This window comes from Engystomops pustulosus, chromosome 8 (genome assembly GCF_040894005.1).
Source record: "Engystomops pustulosus chromosome 8, aEngPut4.maternal, whole genome shotgun sequence".
Lineage (NCBI taxonomy): Eukaryota > Metazoa > Chordata > Amphibia > Anura > Leptodactylidae > Engystomops > Engystomops pustulosus.
The window spans coordinates 41,601,389-41,618,966 of NC_092418.1; the positions used below are offsets into that span (position 1 = coordinate 41,601,389).

At 42.5% G+C, this 17,578-nt stretch overlaps 1 protein-coding gene across 1 annotated transcript in view; it reads right to left on the minus strand.

Annotated features, from left to right (window-relative positions):
• Window positions 1–17,578, minus strand: part of METTL22 (methyltransferase 22, Kin17 lysine) — a 151,698-nt gene that overhangs the window by 34,859 nt on the left and 99,261 nt on the right. Inside the window, exon 7 of the mRNA XM_072120770.1 lies at window positions 12,847–12,900. Coding sequence (XP_071976871.1) covers window positions 12,847–12,900 — 54 coding nt within the window. The remainder of the gene's footprint in view (window positions 1–12,846; window positions 12,901–17,578) is intronic.

Genomic DNA, 17,578 nt, shown 5'->3' on the forward strand with positions numbered 1-17,578 from the left:
GGTGAGCGGGCAGTTGGAGGCGGCGCTGCGCTGCCCTGAGAGTGGCAGCATCTGGGCTGGACTTCCTGAAATGCGCACAGATGCGGCGCACCTTCGTGAGCAAATCAGACAGATTGGGGTATGTCTTGAGGAAACGCTGAACTATCAGATTTAACACATGGGCCAGGCATGGCACATGTGTCAGTCTGCCGAGTTGCAGAGCCGCCACCAGGTTACGGCCGTTGTCACACACAACCATTCCCGGCTTGAGGTTCAGCGGTGCCAGCCACAGATCAGTCTGCGCCGTGATGCCCTGTAATAGCTCTTGGGCGGTGTGCCTTTTGTCGCCTAGGCTCAGCAGTTTGAGCACCGCCTGCTGTCGCTTAGCGACGGCACTGCTGCTGTGCCTAGAGCTACCGACTGATGGCGCCGTGCCCACGGATGGTAGTTCGGAGGAGGAGGTGGAGGAGGGGTGGGAGGAGGAGGAGGCATAGTAGGCCTGAAACACCTGGACCGAGGTAGGCCCCGCAATCCTCGGCGTCGGCAGTATATGACCAGCCCCAGTGTCAGACTCGGTCCCAGCCTCCACCAAGTTAACCCAATGTGCCGTCAGCGATATATAGTGGCCCTGCCCGGCAGCACTCGTCCACGTGTCCGTGGTCAGGTGGACCTTGTCAGAAACGGCGTTGGTCAGGGCACGGATGATGTTGTCTGACACGTGCTGGTGCAGGGCTGGGACGGCACATCGGGAAAAGTAGTGGCGGCTGGGGACCGAATACCGAGGGGCGGCCGCCGCCATGAGGTTGCGAAAGGCCTCGGTCTCTACTAGCCTATAGGGCAGCATCTCCAGGCTAAGCAATCTGGAGATGTGCACATTAAGGGCTTGGGCGTGCGGGTGGGTTGCACTATATTTGCGTTTCCGCTCCAGCGTCTGGGGTATGGAGAGCTGAACGCTGGTGGATGCTGTGGAGGATCGTGGAGGCGACGATGGGGTTTTTGTGGCAGGGTCCTGGGCAGGGGGCTGACTAGCAGCTGACACAGGGGAAGGAGCAGTGGTGTGCACGGCCGGAGGTGAACGGGCTTGTTGCCACTGAGTGGGGTGTTTAGCATTCATATGCCTGCGCATACTGGTGGTAGTTAAGCTAGTAGTGGTGGAACCCCTGCTGAGCCTGGTTTGGCAAATGTTGCACACCACAGTCCGTCGGTCATCCGGTGTTTCCTTAAAGAACCTCCAGACTTCTGAAGATCTAGCCCTCGCCGCAGGAGCCCTCGCCACGGGAGCTTCACTAGTTGACACATTTGGCGCTGATGCACCAGCTCTGGCCCTGCCTCTCCGTCTGGCCCCACCACTGCCTCTTCCAACCTGTTCTGGTCGAGGACTCTCCTCCGTCTCAGAAGCACTGTGTTCACCCGGCCTCTCAACCCAGCTTGGGTCTGTCACCTCATCATCCTCCGATCCCTCAGTCTGCTCCCCCCTCGGACTTCCTGCCCTGACAACAACTTCCCCACTGTCTGACAACCGTGTCTCCTCATCGTCGGACACCTCTTTACACACTTCCACTACGTCAAGAAGGTCATCATCACCCACAGACTGTGACTGTTGGAAAACCTGGGCATCGGAAAATTGCTCAGCAGCAACCGGACAAGTGGTTTGTGACTGTGGGAAGGGTCCAGAAAACAGTTCCTCAGAGTATGCCGGTTCAAATGCCAAATTTTCCTGGGAGGGGGCAGACTGGGGGGGAGGAGGCTGAGGTGCAGGAGCTGGAGGAGTGGCGATTTCGGTGACATGGGTGGACTGCGTGGAAGACTGACTGGTGGTGGACAAATTGCTCGAAGCATTGTCAGCAATCCACGACATCACCTGTTCGCACTGTTCTGGCCTCAACAGTGCTCTACCACGAGTCCCAGTAACTTCAGACATGAACCTAGGGAGTGTAGCTCTGCGGCGTTCCCCTGCTCCCTCATCAGCAGGTGGTGTCTCACCCCGCCCAGGACCACGGCCTCTGACCCCTGCAGTAGTTGGACGCCCACGTCCCCGCCCTCGTCCTCTACCCCTAGCCCTCGGGTTAAACATTTTTAAAATGAGAGTTATAACTTTATTTTTTTTTTTACTTTTTTTTGTTTTTTTTTGTGTTTTTTTTTTTTTTTTGTGTTTTTTGTTTTTTTTTGAGTTTTTAAAACCAAACAATGCTATCCTATTGCTATGGCTATTTTCTAGCCAAGTATCAAAGCACACTACTATGCCAGATGAGATGACACTGAGTTAGTGCCTAATTGAAATCCAACCCCTACTAAATTTTCCCACTTCGGTCTTTGCTATGGATATGTGCGTCACTAAGCGCAGAACACAGCGGTCGCAAGTCTCACTACAAATTGCTCAGAATTGGCTAGTACATGCACTGCAGAAAGTACAGCCACCAGCAGATCAACCAGAAATCAAATATATAGAACGCTACTGTATGCGTAAGTAAGCTCTTTGTATTCTCCTATGGCTATTTTCTAGCCAAGTATCAAAGCACACTACTATGCCAGATGAGATGACACTGAGTTAGTGCCTAATTGAAATCCAACCCCTACTAAATTTTCCCACTTCGGTCTTTGCTATGGATATGTGCGTCACTAAGCGCAGAACACAGCGGTCGCAAGTCTCACTACAAATTGCTCAGAATTGGCTAGTACATGCACTGCAGAAAGTACAGCCACCAGCAGATCAACCAGAAATCAAATATATAGAACGCTACTGTATGCATAAGTAAGCTCTTTGTATTCTCCTATGGCTATTTTCTAGCCAAGTATCAAAGCACACTACTATGCCAGATGAGATGACACTGAGTTAGTGCCTAATTGAAATCCAACCCCTACTAAATTTTCCCACTTCGGTCTTTGCTATGGATATGTGCGTCACTAAGCGCAGAACACAGCGGTCGCAAGTCTCACTACAAATTGCTCAGAATTGGCTAGTACATGCACTGCAGAAAGTACAGCCACCAGCAGATCAACCAGAAATCAAATATATAGAACGCTACTGTATGCGTAAGTAAGCTCTTTGTATTCTCCTATGGCTATTTTCTAGCCAAGTATCAAAGCACACTACTATGCCAGATGAGATGACACTGAGTTAGTGCCTAATTGAAATCCAACCCCTACTAAATTTTCCCACTTCGGTCTTTGCTATGGATATGTGCGTCACTAAGCGCAGAACACAGCGGTCGCAAGTCTCACTACAAATTGCTCAGAATTGGCTAGTACATGCACTGCAGAAAGTACAGCCACCAGCAGATCAACCAGAAATCAAATATATAGAACGCTACTGTATGCGTAAGTAAGCTCTTTGTATTCTCCTATGGCTATTTTCTAGCCAAGTATCAAAGCACACTACTATGCCAGATGAGATGACACTGAGTTAGTGCCTAATTGAAATCCAACCCCTACTAAATTTTCCCACTTCGGTCTTTGCTATGGATATGTGCGTCACTAAGCGCAGAACACAGCGGTCGCAAGTCTCACTACAAATTGCTCAGAATTGGCTAGTACATGCACTGCAGAAAGTACAGCCACCAGCAGATCAACCAGAAATCAAATATATAGAACGCTACTGTATGCGTAAGTAAGCTCTTTGTATTCTCCTATGGCTATTTTCTAGCCAAGTATCAAAGCACACTACTATGCCAGATGAGATGACACTGAGTTAGTGCCTAATTGAAATCCAACCCCTACTAAATTTTCCCACTTCGGTCTTTGCTATGGATATGTGCGTCACTAAGCGCAGAACACAGCGGTCGCAAGTCTCACTACAAATTGCTCAGAATTGGCTAGTACATGCACTGCAGAAAGTACAGCCACCAGCAGATCAACCAGAAATCAAATATATAGAACGCTACTGTATGCGTAAGTAAGCTCTTTGTATTCTCCTATGGCTATTTTCTAGCCAAGTATCAAAGCACACTACTATGCCAGATGAGATGACACTGAGTTAGTGCCTAATTGAAATCCAACCCCTACTAAATTTTCCCACTTCGGTCTTTGCTATGGATATGTGCGTCACTAAGCGCAGAACACAGCGGTCGCAAGTCTCACTACAAATTGCTCAGAATTGGCTAGTACATGCACTGCAGAAAGTACAGCCACCAGCAGATCAACCAGAAATCAAATATATAGAACGCTACTGTATGCGTAAGTAAGCTCTTTGTATTCTCCTATGGCTATTTTCTAGCCAAGTATCAAAGCACACTACTATGCCAGATGAGATGACACTGAGTTAGTGCCTAATTGAAATCCAACCCCTACTAAATTTTCCCACTTCGGTCTTTGCTATGGATATGTGCGTCACTAAGCGCAGAACACAGCGGTCGCAAGTCTCACTACAAATTGCTCAGAATTGGCTAGTACATGCACTGCAGAAAGTACAGCCACCAGCAGATCAACCAGAAATCAAATATATAGAACGCTACTGTATGCGTAAGTAAGCTCTTTGTATTCTCCTATGGCTATTTTCTAGCCAAGTATCAAAGCACACTACTATGCCAGATGAGATGACACTGAGTTAGTGCCTAATTGAAATCCAACCCCTACTAAATTTTCCCACTTCGGTCTTTGCTATGGATATGTGCGTCACTAAGCGCAGAACACAGCGGTCGCAAGTCTCACTACAAATTGCTCAGAATTGGCTAGTACATGCACTGCAGAAAGTACAGCCACCAGCAGATCAACCAGAAATCAAATATATAGAACGCTACTGTATGCGTAAGTAAGCTCTTTGTATTCTCCTATGGCTATTTTCTAGCCAAGTATCAAAGCACACTACTATGCCAGATGAGATGACACTGAGTTAGTGCCTAATTGAAATCCAACCCCTACTAAATTTTCCCACTTCGGTCTTTGCTATGGATATGTGCGTCACTAAGCGCAGAACACAGCGGTCGCAAGTCTCACTACAAATTGCTCAGAATTGGCTAGTACATGCACTGCAGAAAGTACAGCCACCAGCAGATCAACCAGAAATCAAATATATAGAACGCTACTGTATGCGTAAGTAAGCTCTTTGTATTCTCCTATGGCTATTTTCTAGCCAAGTATCAAAGCACACTACTATGCCAGATGAGATGACACTGAGTTAGTGCCTAATTGAAATCCAACCCCTACTAAATTTTCCCACTTCGGTCTTTGCTATGGATATGTGCGTCACTAAGCGCAGAACACAGCGGTCGCAAGTCTCACTACAAATTGCTCAGAATTGGCTAGTACATGCACTGCAGAAAGTACAGCCACCAGCAGATCAACCAGAAATCAAATATATAGAACGCTACTGTATGCGTAAGTAAGCTCTTTGTATTCTCCTATGGCTATTTTCTAGCCAAGTATCAAAGCACACTACTATGCCAGATGAGATGACACTGAGTTAGTGCCTAATTGAAATCCAACCCCTACTAAATTTTCCCACTTCGGTCTTTGCTATGGATATGTGTGCCACTAAGCGCAGAACACAGCGGTCGCAAGTCTCACTACAAATTGCTCAGAATTGGCAAGTACATGCACTGCAGAAAGTACAGCCACCAGCAGATCAACCAGAAATCAAATATATAGAACGCTACTGTATGCGTAAGTAAGCTCTTTGTATTCTCCTATGGCTATTTTCTAGCCAAGTATCAAAGCACACTACTATGCCAGATGAGATGACACTGAGTTAGTGCCTAATTGAAATCCAACCCCTACTAAATTTTCCCACTTCGGTCTTTGCTATGGATATGTGTGCCACTAAGAGCTAAACACAACGGTAGCAAGTCCCCCTGCTAATTCCTCACAAAATGGTACTAGATGCAAATTAAAATAAAAAAAGTAGAACGTTATTGTAGCCCTAAGAAGGGCTGTTGGGTTCTTTGAGAATCACTCCTGCCTAACAGTAAGCTAATAGAACACCCTAACGCTTTCCCTGACCAGCAGCAGCTCTCTCCCTAGCGGCATCCAGACACAGAATGATCCGAGCAGCGCGGGCAGCGGCTAGTCTATCCCAGGGTCACCTGATCTGGCCAGCCAACCACTGCTATCGACGTGTAAGGGTACCACGTCATGCTGGGTGGAGTGCAGAGTCTCCTGGCTTGTGATTGGCTCTGTTTCTGGCCGCCAAAAAGCAAAACGGCGGGAGCTGCCATTTTCTCGAGCGGGCGAAGTATTCGTCCGAGCAACGAGCAGTTTCGAGTACCCTAATGCTCGACCGAGCATCAAGCTCGGACGAGCATGTTCGCTCATCTCTAGAAGTATCATAATATTGCTCCTTCCATACTATGCAATAAAATTAACAAGATCACTGTCAAAAAAGAATTTGTTAAAATACATAAACTGTTCACCAATTACAACTACAAGTCACCCTGCAAAAAACAGTCTCTTATACGTGACTACAAAAACCCTGATATGCGAGAATCTTAAGATGTATTTTCCAGGAACTTAAAGGACATTTAAAACCACCAGATTTGCAGATGTTCTTTTGTCTAGGGGACAGCATTGTTTTTCCCATGTCCGGGTGCACACAGATTCTCTTTAAAAGACTTTATAAAAATATTCAAACGAGCCATAGGTTCTCTGGCCCACGTCACCAGAGCACATCTCGGCTCCCCCACCTGATAATACAAGCACGCCTCCTCTGTGTTCATTGCAGCCCCCCCTTCAATCAAGATGTCTGCAGATATATGTGTGCATATATTATTATGCGGCAAAGAGGCGCTCCAAAAACAGCACCTCTGGCTCACTTGAACATTTTTATAAAGTCTTTTTAAGGTAAATCTGTCCATTCCCATACATGGAAAAGCTGTTGCCATCTTAGAACATCTACCATTAGTAAATCTAATGTCTTTTAAATTGCTAAAGACCTACGCCTACTATAAGTGATCAGATGATTGGTGGGGGGCAACAGCCCTCCAGACAGCAGATCTGCAGTTCTGACCAGCAGCACCACCAATCGATTACTAATGACCCATCTTTATCCCTATAGGATGATCTATATCTCTGCCACATCCCTTTAAGCAGCCAACAATGCAGAATCCTCAGAAACATGTAGAGGTAAAAAAAAAGCCTATATGTAGCACTTTATGATCTGGAAAGTGTATTCTAGTCTAAGCTTATTGGGCCACATCATCAGTGAGGTCTTTTGGGCTCCATTGGTATCCGTTCTTAAATGGTTAGGAACTTGGTTGTTTTTTTTCCCTACAACTTTCTGCTCATATATCAAAGCACAAAAACTGAAGCTCAAGTGGTAGTGGGAATTTAAAGGGAACCAGTCACCGGGAGACCCATTTTTAGCACTCCACCAGTCCCCACAGAGCAACGTACATAAACTGGTAAAGAGTTTTTGTATAAAAAATAGGTTTTACAGAAAAAAAAAGGTTATTGATTTTAGTACCTTTCAATGCCATGTGCTCTGTGATTAGGCACTCATCCCCCCTGGTAGTGGCTATAGAGGAGCAGTTGGGAAACCGCAACTCCATGTGGCCGGTTCAAATATATGGTAATGCCCATTTGGCTTACCATAGTGATTGGAGTTATTGATATATTTGAAAAGGACACATGGAGGAGCGGTTTCCCAAGGGTGGGGGGAAACTGCTCCTCTATAGCCACTCCCAGGTGCCTAGTGCCTAGTCACAGAGCACATGGCTATGAAAGGTACTATATCACATATCTTTTTTTCTCTAAAACAAATTTTTAATACAAAAACTCTTTGGCAGTGTATGTAGTTTTCTCTGTGGGGACTGGAGGGGGGTGCTAAAAATGGGTCTCCTGGTGACAGGTTCCCTTCAACCTTACATCTGAATGCAATAAAAGCAATATGGTACCCTCTGCCTGCAAACAATAATTTAAAAGAAAAGAACGGCGCAAGGAGGAAAAAATGGTCAAAAAAGGTCCAAACTGACCACCACGTTTCCAGGAGAACGTAGAGGCAGAGGAAAATTTGTATTTATTACATCTGAATGTCCTTCACATGATTTTTATGCCATTGGAAAAATCACTTAAACTTTCTATTAAATGAATGCAAGCAAAGATGGATGCAGGAAGTATATTGTAGAGGTGCACAACAAGAAACACCACTTGTATGAATGACACTGGAAAACTCCTTTAAAAGAAATCAACTACTCAAAAAACATTTTAAAAACTCGTACAAATACTCACCTACGCTCCTCTTTATCTTTATCCCGACACTGTTTATTGCTTTTTCTTGACACGCCAGAATCACCTAGAAAACAAACACCATTAGCAGCACAGAGTGCCCCCATTAGATATCCGGTACTCCGGGCTGCTCATTATGCACACCCTCACACCTCCTTCTCCTGTTTTGGGAGCATGGGAGAGCGATGTGACATCACACAAGAGGGAGGTGGCGAGGGTGTGCATAATTAGCAAGTGCTGCTAATTAAAAAGTTTGATTTGTAGGTGTTCCCGTCATATCAAGACTAGTGCGGACATCGCCGGGATCAAGATGAAGAGGAGCGGAGGTGAGTATTTGTAGGTTTTCTTATGGTTTTTGAGTGGTTGTTTTTCTTTAAAGGAAATTACCAACAAAATCCAGGGACACTTACTCATAGATTCAGGCACAGTGACTGCGGTAATCTTCTTATATTTGTCATCCGTGGCCTTCCTTCTAAAATTATCTTTTAAAATTATGCTAATGAGGGCTTTGAAGGTGTTACCAAAGCAGAGGAGCACTTTACCCCTCCAACGGTCTGCTGAAACTTCCTGTGCTGCGTGAACTTCAGGTAGAGGGAGGGGAAAGCGTTGAGTGAGCAGGAGGGAGGTTGAGACAGTGTAACTGCAAGTAAAGCTGGAGCACAGAGGGGGCGTTACCTGAGCCCTTCAGGCTCGTTACCACAGTTTTAAAACTTGATTTCAGAAGGGAGGAGGTGATAGATAACAAATATAAGAAGATTACCACAGTCACAGTGCCTGGATCTAGGAGTAAGTGCCCCTGGCTTATGATGGATTTTGAAAGTAGATTTCCTTTACGTAGACTGTTTGTTATACTGTAACAGAGATGCAAAAAGTTATAATTAGCTGAAAACTTTTGTAAAACATGTAAAATGATTTGACAGGATTTCTGTTAAATGACTTAATGACACAGAAAAACACAAGAATTAAGCAACCAGCAAATAAATGCAAATACATTATGTGGATTAAAAACAAAATTGCTTTTTTGAGCCTCAAACCATTATAAAGATGAAATATGGCCACATTTGCACATCAGTTTTATATATGCAATTATGGCTAAATATTCTCACAATAGAGCTAATTAGCGCACTACACTTGGACTGTAAATGCCAGTAGAAGATACAGGTATTAGAGGAACTACCTGCCACATTCACGTTCAGAATTTATTGTACATGAAAAGGAGAGAAATCTATGGAGATTTCCATAATTAGGCCCTGTCATTATTCGTCAGGATTATTAATTCTACATTATCCAACAAAATACTACTGCTACACCAAAGCATTAAAGTGAATCTAGTGTTGCACAAGAACACTGGATTTTAAATTTGGACAGGTATCTGACAAAAAGATTTAACTGAATGATATCAAGGAATTGTATGAGGCCAGAAGCCAACCCAGGTAGCGTATATATGATTGAGACACAGACGTGGGAATTTGTGGGTTGAGATAAAAGAATAACCCATGTTAAATTTAAATATTTAATCTTATAGGGAACCCATCATCAGGTTTTACCCCACTAAACTTCTAGTTTCCTCAGGTAGATTATGAAATTTCCTTTATAAATTTCTTATTTTATTTGTAATCTCACGTTTACCTATAAAAAGTCAGGCATGACGGACTCTTCTCACCTCATTTTCACATGAGATGAGTCAAGTTTAGTGGTCACTTCAGAAGCTTTAAAGTTTTTGGTTCTATAGTACTCAGTAATAGTAATATTAAAGATAAAAATCCCATCTTGCAGATCATGTCAAACTAACGGTTCTGCAAGCTACAGTACCGGGGATACAAGCAGTTAAAATAAAGGTGGGAACTGGATCTGTAAGGCTATAGGATAAGATTTGTGTCTTTAATATGACATAAAAAGCATGCTTCCAGTTACTATAGATCAAAAGAGAGGGGCATCTGAAGTCAAACCACTAAACTTGACTCATCTCTTGTGAAAAAGAGTCAGGAAGAGTCATGTTTCTCTCACTTTGGGGGAGGTTCTCATGATCATTTTGCTGATCATGAGTTACACACATCTAACTCGACAAAGGTCAGGTTGACCGAAATGTTGCATATCTTGATCATATCTACATTTTGGTGGAGGCCTATTGTTATAACACGTTCTGAATTAAAAAAAAAAAAAAAATTGAAGATAATTTGGTGTGTGCCCCATGTGAACGCTCCCTCAATGATATGTTCTTGCCCATTAGGATTCACACCTCCTTTTGGCTTTGAAAACTGCATCTGAAAAACTGAATGTGTGAATGCACCCAAATTCTTATGGCTTTTCTCCTATAATTTGCCCCCCAGGACAGTTTAAAGGGAACCTGTCACCAGGGACCTTATTTTCACTAAAGACAGGTTGCAGAAGCCCATAACATCTGCAGTGCAAATCTGCCTTTCTGCCTTTTGTAAGCATTTGCATTACAATATAATTGTGTGTTAGAACTTACCTTGCATCCTGACAAAATCCTGGGGTAGTGACAGAGGCTGTACTTTGGTTTGGATGCATTTCAAAAAACAACATGTGACTTGTCTGTGTTACTTCCTCCTCAGATCTTAGCCCCCACCCTTGTGCTCCGGTACAGCTCCTCCTCCTTCTTCGAGGTCACAGCCTGGTGAGATGACATCAGTGGGGGAGGGACATAGCTATACAGGAGCACAAAGATGGAGGCAACCTGCAGCTCAGACAAGTCACATGTTTTTTTTTAAATGCATCCAAACCAAAGTCAAGGATGTAAGAGTAAGTTATAACACACAATTATATTGTGATGCAAATGCTTAGAAAAGGCAGAGATGTATTTTTGCACTGCAGGTGTCATGGGCTTTTACAACCTGTCTTTAGTTAAAATGAAGTCCCTGGTGACAGGTTCCCTTTAAGGTGTGGGTGGCCTCACTGGTTCCAATTTTTTCCTACTCATTTTTAAAGGCCATTATTTCTCTATTGTTCCTTTTAACAATGTACAGAGGTCGCACACATCTTAACATTTACATAGTATGTTACATACAACTAACATCAACTTGACTCTTCTAGTGACATGTTTTGTGTTAAACGTCCATTCGTATGTCTGCTGCATCAAGGTATATAAAGGTGTTTACATGATTGTTCGGATCTGAAAATGATGGCTTCTTCCTTCTAAAAACAATTTCCACTGTAACGGAGACTGACATTCACAGTTATATGGGAGAATCAGCCATATGAGGTGCACTGCGGAGGGGATGTGGCTCTGCTAGGATCATGCAGTTCCCTCGAATTGGGTGAATAGAAAGTGCAATCATTTAGCAATCAGGAAGACAGTGACAGTACTGAACCTCCTCTGCAATGTCATACCAGGCACAATACCTTAAAATCTCCTCATATTTCAAAAGCGCCACTAAGATGAGATAGAAAAAAAATAAAACAAAAAAAACCTTAGCCCTGTTGGTTTCAAAGGTCATCAATGTTATATTAAACATTCTATGGTTTGTAAAGCGCTACGGAATTTGATAGCGCTATATAAACAAAGATTATTATTTGTTAACCGTGCAATCCCAGGCTATTTTTATACTTTTTGATGTTTACCTGTATTCTTAATTTATTACAACACTGCCTCCCCCAGTCAGCGGTCCTCCCTCATGAAGTCAGCATAGATTTTCTGTAAATTGGTTGATGACTCCATGATAACCTGATTCTGCACGCCCAGTCTGTTATGTGAATTTGATTTTGGTTTCTGCCCCTATGAGGGTTCAGCATATAGATTACAGTCTTAACCTCTTCATTGTGATCTATAAATTGCACAAGTATCAGTCGTCTGTTTGTATTTTCCAATCTCCTGCCCATGCTGACTTGTAATGTGGCTGGTAGCTGTGAGGCTCGCTCTACCTGCTGTTTGCACTCCGAGTCATCTCGCTCTTATTTCCTGGGAACCTTTCTGCTTCATGTGGGTGTAAATTTAATGACGGAGGCAGAGGGGAATAATGTTCTCAGCAACGAGAGCAAGGAGAATAGAATGCACACAAAAACAAGTGACTGAAAGCAAGAATACAAGATAACATCAACATAATACGATCTGATTAGGAAGTGGGCGCCCCCCACACCCCTAGAATAAGGAGTGGTATGGAATAGAACATATTGTTACCCAGAAACTGTACAGTAAATTCTTTTTTAACCCCATAAGTACAAAACCATTTTGGGACTAGAAACTATTTTATCATCATTATGTTCATTACAGAAATAGAAAACATAAATATTTATACATTTTTATGTATTTGTGTTGTATTGTTATTGTTACATATGCATTATTACATCATCCATTTTAGTGGCACAGAAAAGTGGTATAAAACCTAGCGGTTCCACTAACAAAGAAGATAACTCGAATTTATGGCAGGAAGGCTGATTGGTCCTCTGAAAGGGGTTGGCTATGTCCAGCAGTCCTACAGGTAAGGAAAGGAGCGGTCATATGCCTACTCAATTGGCTGCTGCAGTCATTCGTAGGACAGGACCCCCATTCTGGTGATCCGGGAGTCCCAGCAGTTGAGCCCCTACAATCATCATGTTATCAGCTATCCATGGGGTAGGAATGAGAGAAAATCTGGGGCAAACCCCCTAACTTTATACACACCAGTCATCGCACCAAACAGAGTTCCATCAAAATAACATAGGGAAATATTGCAACTGTATAGTTTTAGCTTAAAATTAACAAGAAGAAGTTACCTGAACACAATTCATTCTTAAGCCAGTTCAGTTCCTTTACTTTTACTTGACCGCCTGATAAAAACAATAAAGTAAAAGTTACACTCAAAATTTACAAAAGCAAAATACAGTTTATGTACAAGGGGGTTAAATGCCCCATGTTAAAAAGGACTCCAAAAGAAACAACCTTAAAGGAGTTTTCCCACAAAAGAAAATTCTTTCCTTTACCTTCTGAACATTGTACTAGTATATGATACATTAAAAGAGAGATGAGATGATGAAAACCATGAGATGCATATTACACACAATGACACAGTCAGGTCTGCTACATCTCAGCTACACACCTATCAGATCTGATGTGCCTTCCTCTCCCTCCCCTGGATAAAGAACATATCTGCCTGCAGCTTGTAGCTTTCCTCCAGCTGCCAGTCAGTCAGTCTGTGTCAGTGTGTGCTCATCCTGGGGTGCAGGAGGGAGGGGCCGCTGCAGGTACCAGAGGAGAACTCAGCTCCACAACGTTAGAAAAGATAGCTGCCGACCATAAGGTCAGAAGATCCAGGATGGGAAACCAGGGGCAACTTAAATTGTGTACACCAGGACTGATAAAGACAGGGTTGAATTATAGGTGTGAAATGGTGTATTTTTGTTAATAGCAGTGAATTAGAGAATGTGTTTTTTTATACACTGGGTATATTTCAGAAACTTGTCTTTGTGGGAATACCCCTATAAATGGGGTTGCCCATAAAAGAAAGTACTTACATTTTAATCCCCTACTGATGTTTACACAATAAAGTAATTTTCAACCCCTTACTTTACAATTTTACTCAGTTTTATCTCTTATCACTCAGTGAAGCTCAGTGTAAAATTGATGGGGACTCTCTAAGCAGACACATTAGGATTCCTCTGCTGTGTGCTGACAATGTGCTTAGATTATCAGGATCCAGGTTTATCTACACCTTTTTTTAGCCTCTGAACATTCACTAGTATCGGACACAGAAAAAGAGAGATCAGATCAGAGATGAGACAATATCCATGAGATGGATATAAAACACAATGACACTCTCAGCTCTCCTACATCTCATCTATAACACACACTGTCAACAATGCTATACCTCCTTCCCCTGCTATAAAGATTTTAGCGTATCTGAAGTTTGTAGAGCAAGCCTGAAATGCAGTATTTTTATTAATAACAGTGAATTTGAGAATATGTTATTTTGTTAATCTGAGTATACTTAAGAATCTTGTCTTGGGAATACTGTGGGAATACCCCTTTACAAGGAGTTTTCAGTTTAAATATATTGATATCCTATGCAAGTGATGGCAATGTTTTAGACACAGAGGTCCAGATGTATTATACTGGTTGTGCCAGTTCTCTGAAAAGTATGTGTAATGTGCTTGCACAGTATTTATAAAGTGTCTGCAACAATTTTTGTGTCGACATGAAAAATGTGCAGCTAAAGGGGTGTTACTGCTTAGTCAAAGTCTGTGACATTTAATACAGCGACTCGTATGTTAACCCCTTAACGACTTGGCCTTTTTTAGTTTTTTCACTTCCACATTTCACCACCTTCAAAAATCTATAACTATTTAAATTTTCACATAAAGAGCTTTGTGATGGCTTATTTTCTGCGTAACAAATTGCACTTCAAAGTGACGGTATTTAATATTCCAGACTGTGTACTGGGAGGCGGGAAAAAAATTCCAAATGCAGTGAAAATGGTAAAAAAACGTTGCAACGTTTTCTTGTGGGCTTGGATTTTACGGCTTTCACTGTGCGCCCCGAATGACATGTCTACTTTATTCTTTGGTTCGGTACGATTACGGGGATACCAAATTTGTATAGGTTTTATAATGTTTTCATACATTTACAAAAATTAAAACCTCCTGTACAAATTTTTCTTGGGGGATTTTGTCATCTTCTGGCGCCAATAACTTTTTCAGACTTTGGTGTACAGAGCTTTGGGTGGTGTCATTTTTTGCGACTTTAGATGGCGTTTTCATTGCTATAATTTTTAGGACTGCACAGCCTTTTGATCACTTTTAATTTTTTTTATATTTTTCAAAATAGCAAAAAAAAGGGCCATTTTCGACTTTGGATGCTATTTTCCGTTACGGGGTTAAACGCAGTCAAAAAGCGCTATTATATTTTGATAGATCGGGCACTTTTGGACGCAGCGATACCTAATGTGTTTAGGATTTTTACTGTTTATTAATATTTATATCAGTTCTAGGGAAAGGGGGTGATTTGAATTTTTTTTTTTTTTTTTTTAATTTTTACTTTTACTATTTTTCAGACTCCCGGGGTACTTTAACCCTAGGTTGTCTGATCGATCCTATCACATACTGCCATACTGCAGTATGGCAGTATATAGGGATTTTCCTCCTCATTCATTACAATGTGCAATTAGCAAATTGTAATGAATGGGTTAAAACGAGACAGCTTCGGGTCTTCGTGAGACCCGAAGCTGTCATGGCAATGGATCGCCGCTCCCCATGACGTCATCGGGGAGCGATGATTCGCGGCAAGGGTGCACATGGGCGTCGCCATCTTTTTTGAAGCCGCCGGCAGCGATTGACTTACATACACCCGCTATCGGTGCTAGCAAAATTTGTATTATTATTGTGGCATCACTCCGGGGTCCCCTGAACAGGTCGAGCAGGAACTCCAATGATAATCCAGTGCCGTCCACATCTCCTTGCTTCTCCTGCAGTTGCAGGCATCCAACGATGAATTGCTTTAAAATAGTGTGAAAAATTGTACATCTTGAGCTACTTGAGATTGTAGGAAGAGGTCTTGAGTGCTCCCTTGCAAACTGTGTGCTGAGGTGATGGCCTGGAAACCATAGGTTCGCACCACTGTACCAGGTGAAGGATAAGAAATTGGGGAAAGGTCCATACTAAAAACAGAGGATGGAACCAGATCAGACAGCTCATTTTTAGTTTAGTGGCAGAGTCATTGCAGATTAGGCCATGTTCAAACAATTAGCTCTTGAGCAAACCTTTTCTGTTTGGGTCCCCCAGCTTGTACCCCTACTTATCTGATAAGTATTTTATCAAAATTTTTAGCCTTTTACCACAAATATTTAACTAGATATGAGGTTGAGGGCAGCTTCTTCTCATGGAGTCATTCTAAATCATGCAGTAGTACAGGAGGGCATCAGACTGACACCAGTCAGGGTGGGGCATGTGCCAGTCGCACATGACAGGGCATCATTCAGTGGATTCCCTGTGACTAGTAAAGGTAAAATTGAATAAGCCTATGTAATACTTTAATGGCTCATAACTTGTCTTGTAAGCTTAGTGAAAAACTTCATGGGAAAGTTTATTATATTAAGTGGGGCCAGTTCAGGGTGGAACGATGGCTTGACAGGTTCGCTGGCTGGTGAGATTGTGGAGTCTTCAAATATTTTAATCGGGTAAATTAAAATCGGGTAAATTTGCAGTTGAAAGCAGATGTGTTTAACACCTGAAGCACACCAGGTAGACTGACAATGAGACTGCATATAATATTTGAAGCTGTCAGTTCTGTAGTTTCAGCAGATCCTATCGTTCTGCCTGACTGATCTCTGTATAGTAATAGACTGTCACAGTAAAAGAAATCAAACATCACTCACCAAAATGAAACCTTGATGGCCAAAAGAACTAAATACCATTCTTGTATGCACCCATCACAACATGTTTCTATTTGTACCTTTCAAGATGGAATAACATTTTTATAACCATGTCTTTATGAAGACATAATCCTTCTTCTCCGATCCAGCACTGCCTGTGCACTTCAGGCTGCTGCAGTTTGTTTTTATATTGTAGTCTATGTAGTCTAATCTGGACCATGATACGGATTTGATGCAATTTTTTGCTTGATCAGGTAAAAAAAAGGGTAAAAACATGCTGAAAAAAAAACTCTGCATGAAAACCCTACCAATTGATGCAGATTTCCGAAAAAGCTACTCCACACCAGAGTAGCCGTTCTGGAAAATTTGCATATTAGGTAGATAAAGTTTAGCTTAGTTTAGAAAGCATTATAGGTTAAGGTAAAGTCAGATTAGAAATTAGTAGGTTAATTAGAAAACACCATCAGATCTACAGTTACCTTGATAGGTCGATTTGTGATTGTAGGTTTTCTTTGAAGCATGGGCAAAGTTACCATCACTGTGTGCATTATCCCTGTATTGTGACATTACTGTGTGCATTATCCCTGTACATTCTATGTGCATCATTCCTGTTTAGCAAGCAATAACAGGAAGTAAAGTGTTGGAGATACAGTATGAAGGCCGAGTGTTTACAATGTGTTAATTTTTTTAAAATATTCAAATACATTGATAGCAAAAGGTTTCCAGATTATGGCACTATTTAGAGACAAAAGTCAAGCTTATTGTGTGAGCATTGTGCAACACCCTCGCCGATGCAAGGCGAGGGAGTGTTAGCGAATACGCCCCACCTGCATGTAACCACATTACACTACATGGTCCTTATAGGACATAGGGGCTATTGCGGTGGTGAATCCTGCCTGGCAAGGCAGAAGTTAAATTTGTGTATGATGCAAGATTTGTATAAATCTATCATTCAATGTCTTGTGTTACACCCTGTCCTCTGTAAGCTGAGATGTGATTGGAGGAGCAGCCACCACCTGACCAGAGGGGAAGTAATAAAACCCCTGGCCAGGAATGTTCTGGAGTTCTTTTCTAGGGGCTTAGAAGCCAGGAAGAGCTTAAAGTCTTAGAGACTCAGTGAGTGAGTGAGCAATGTCAGTCTA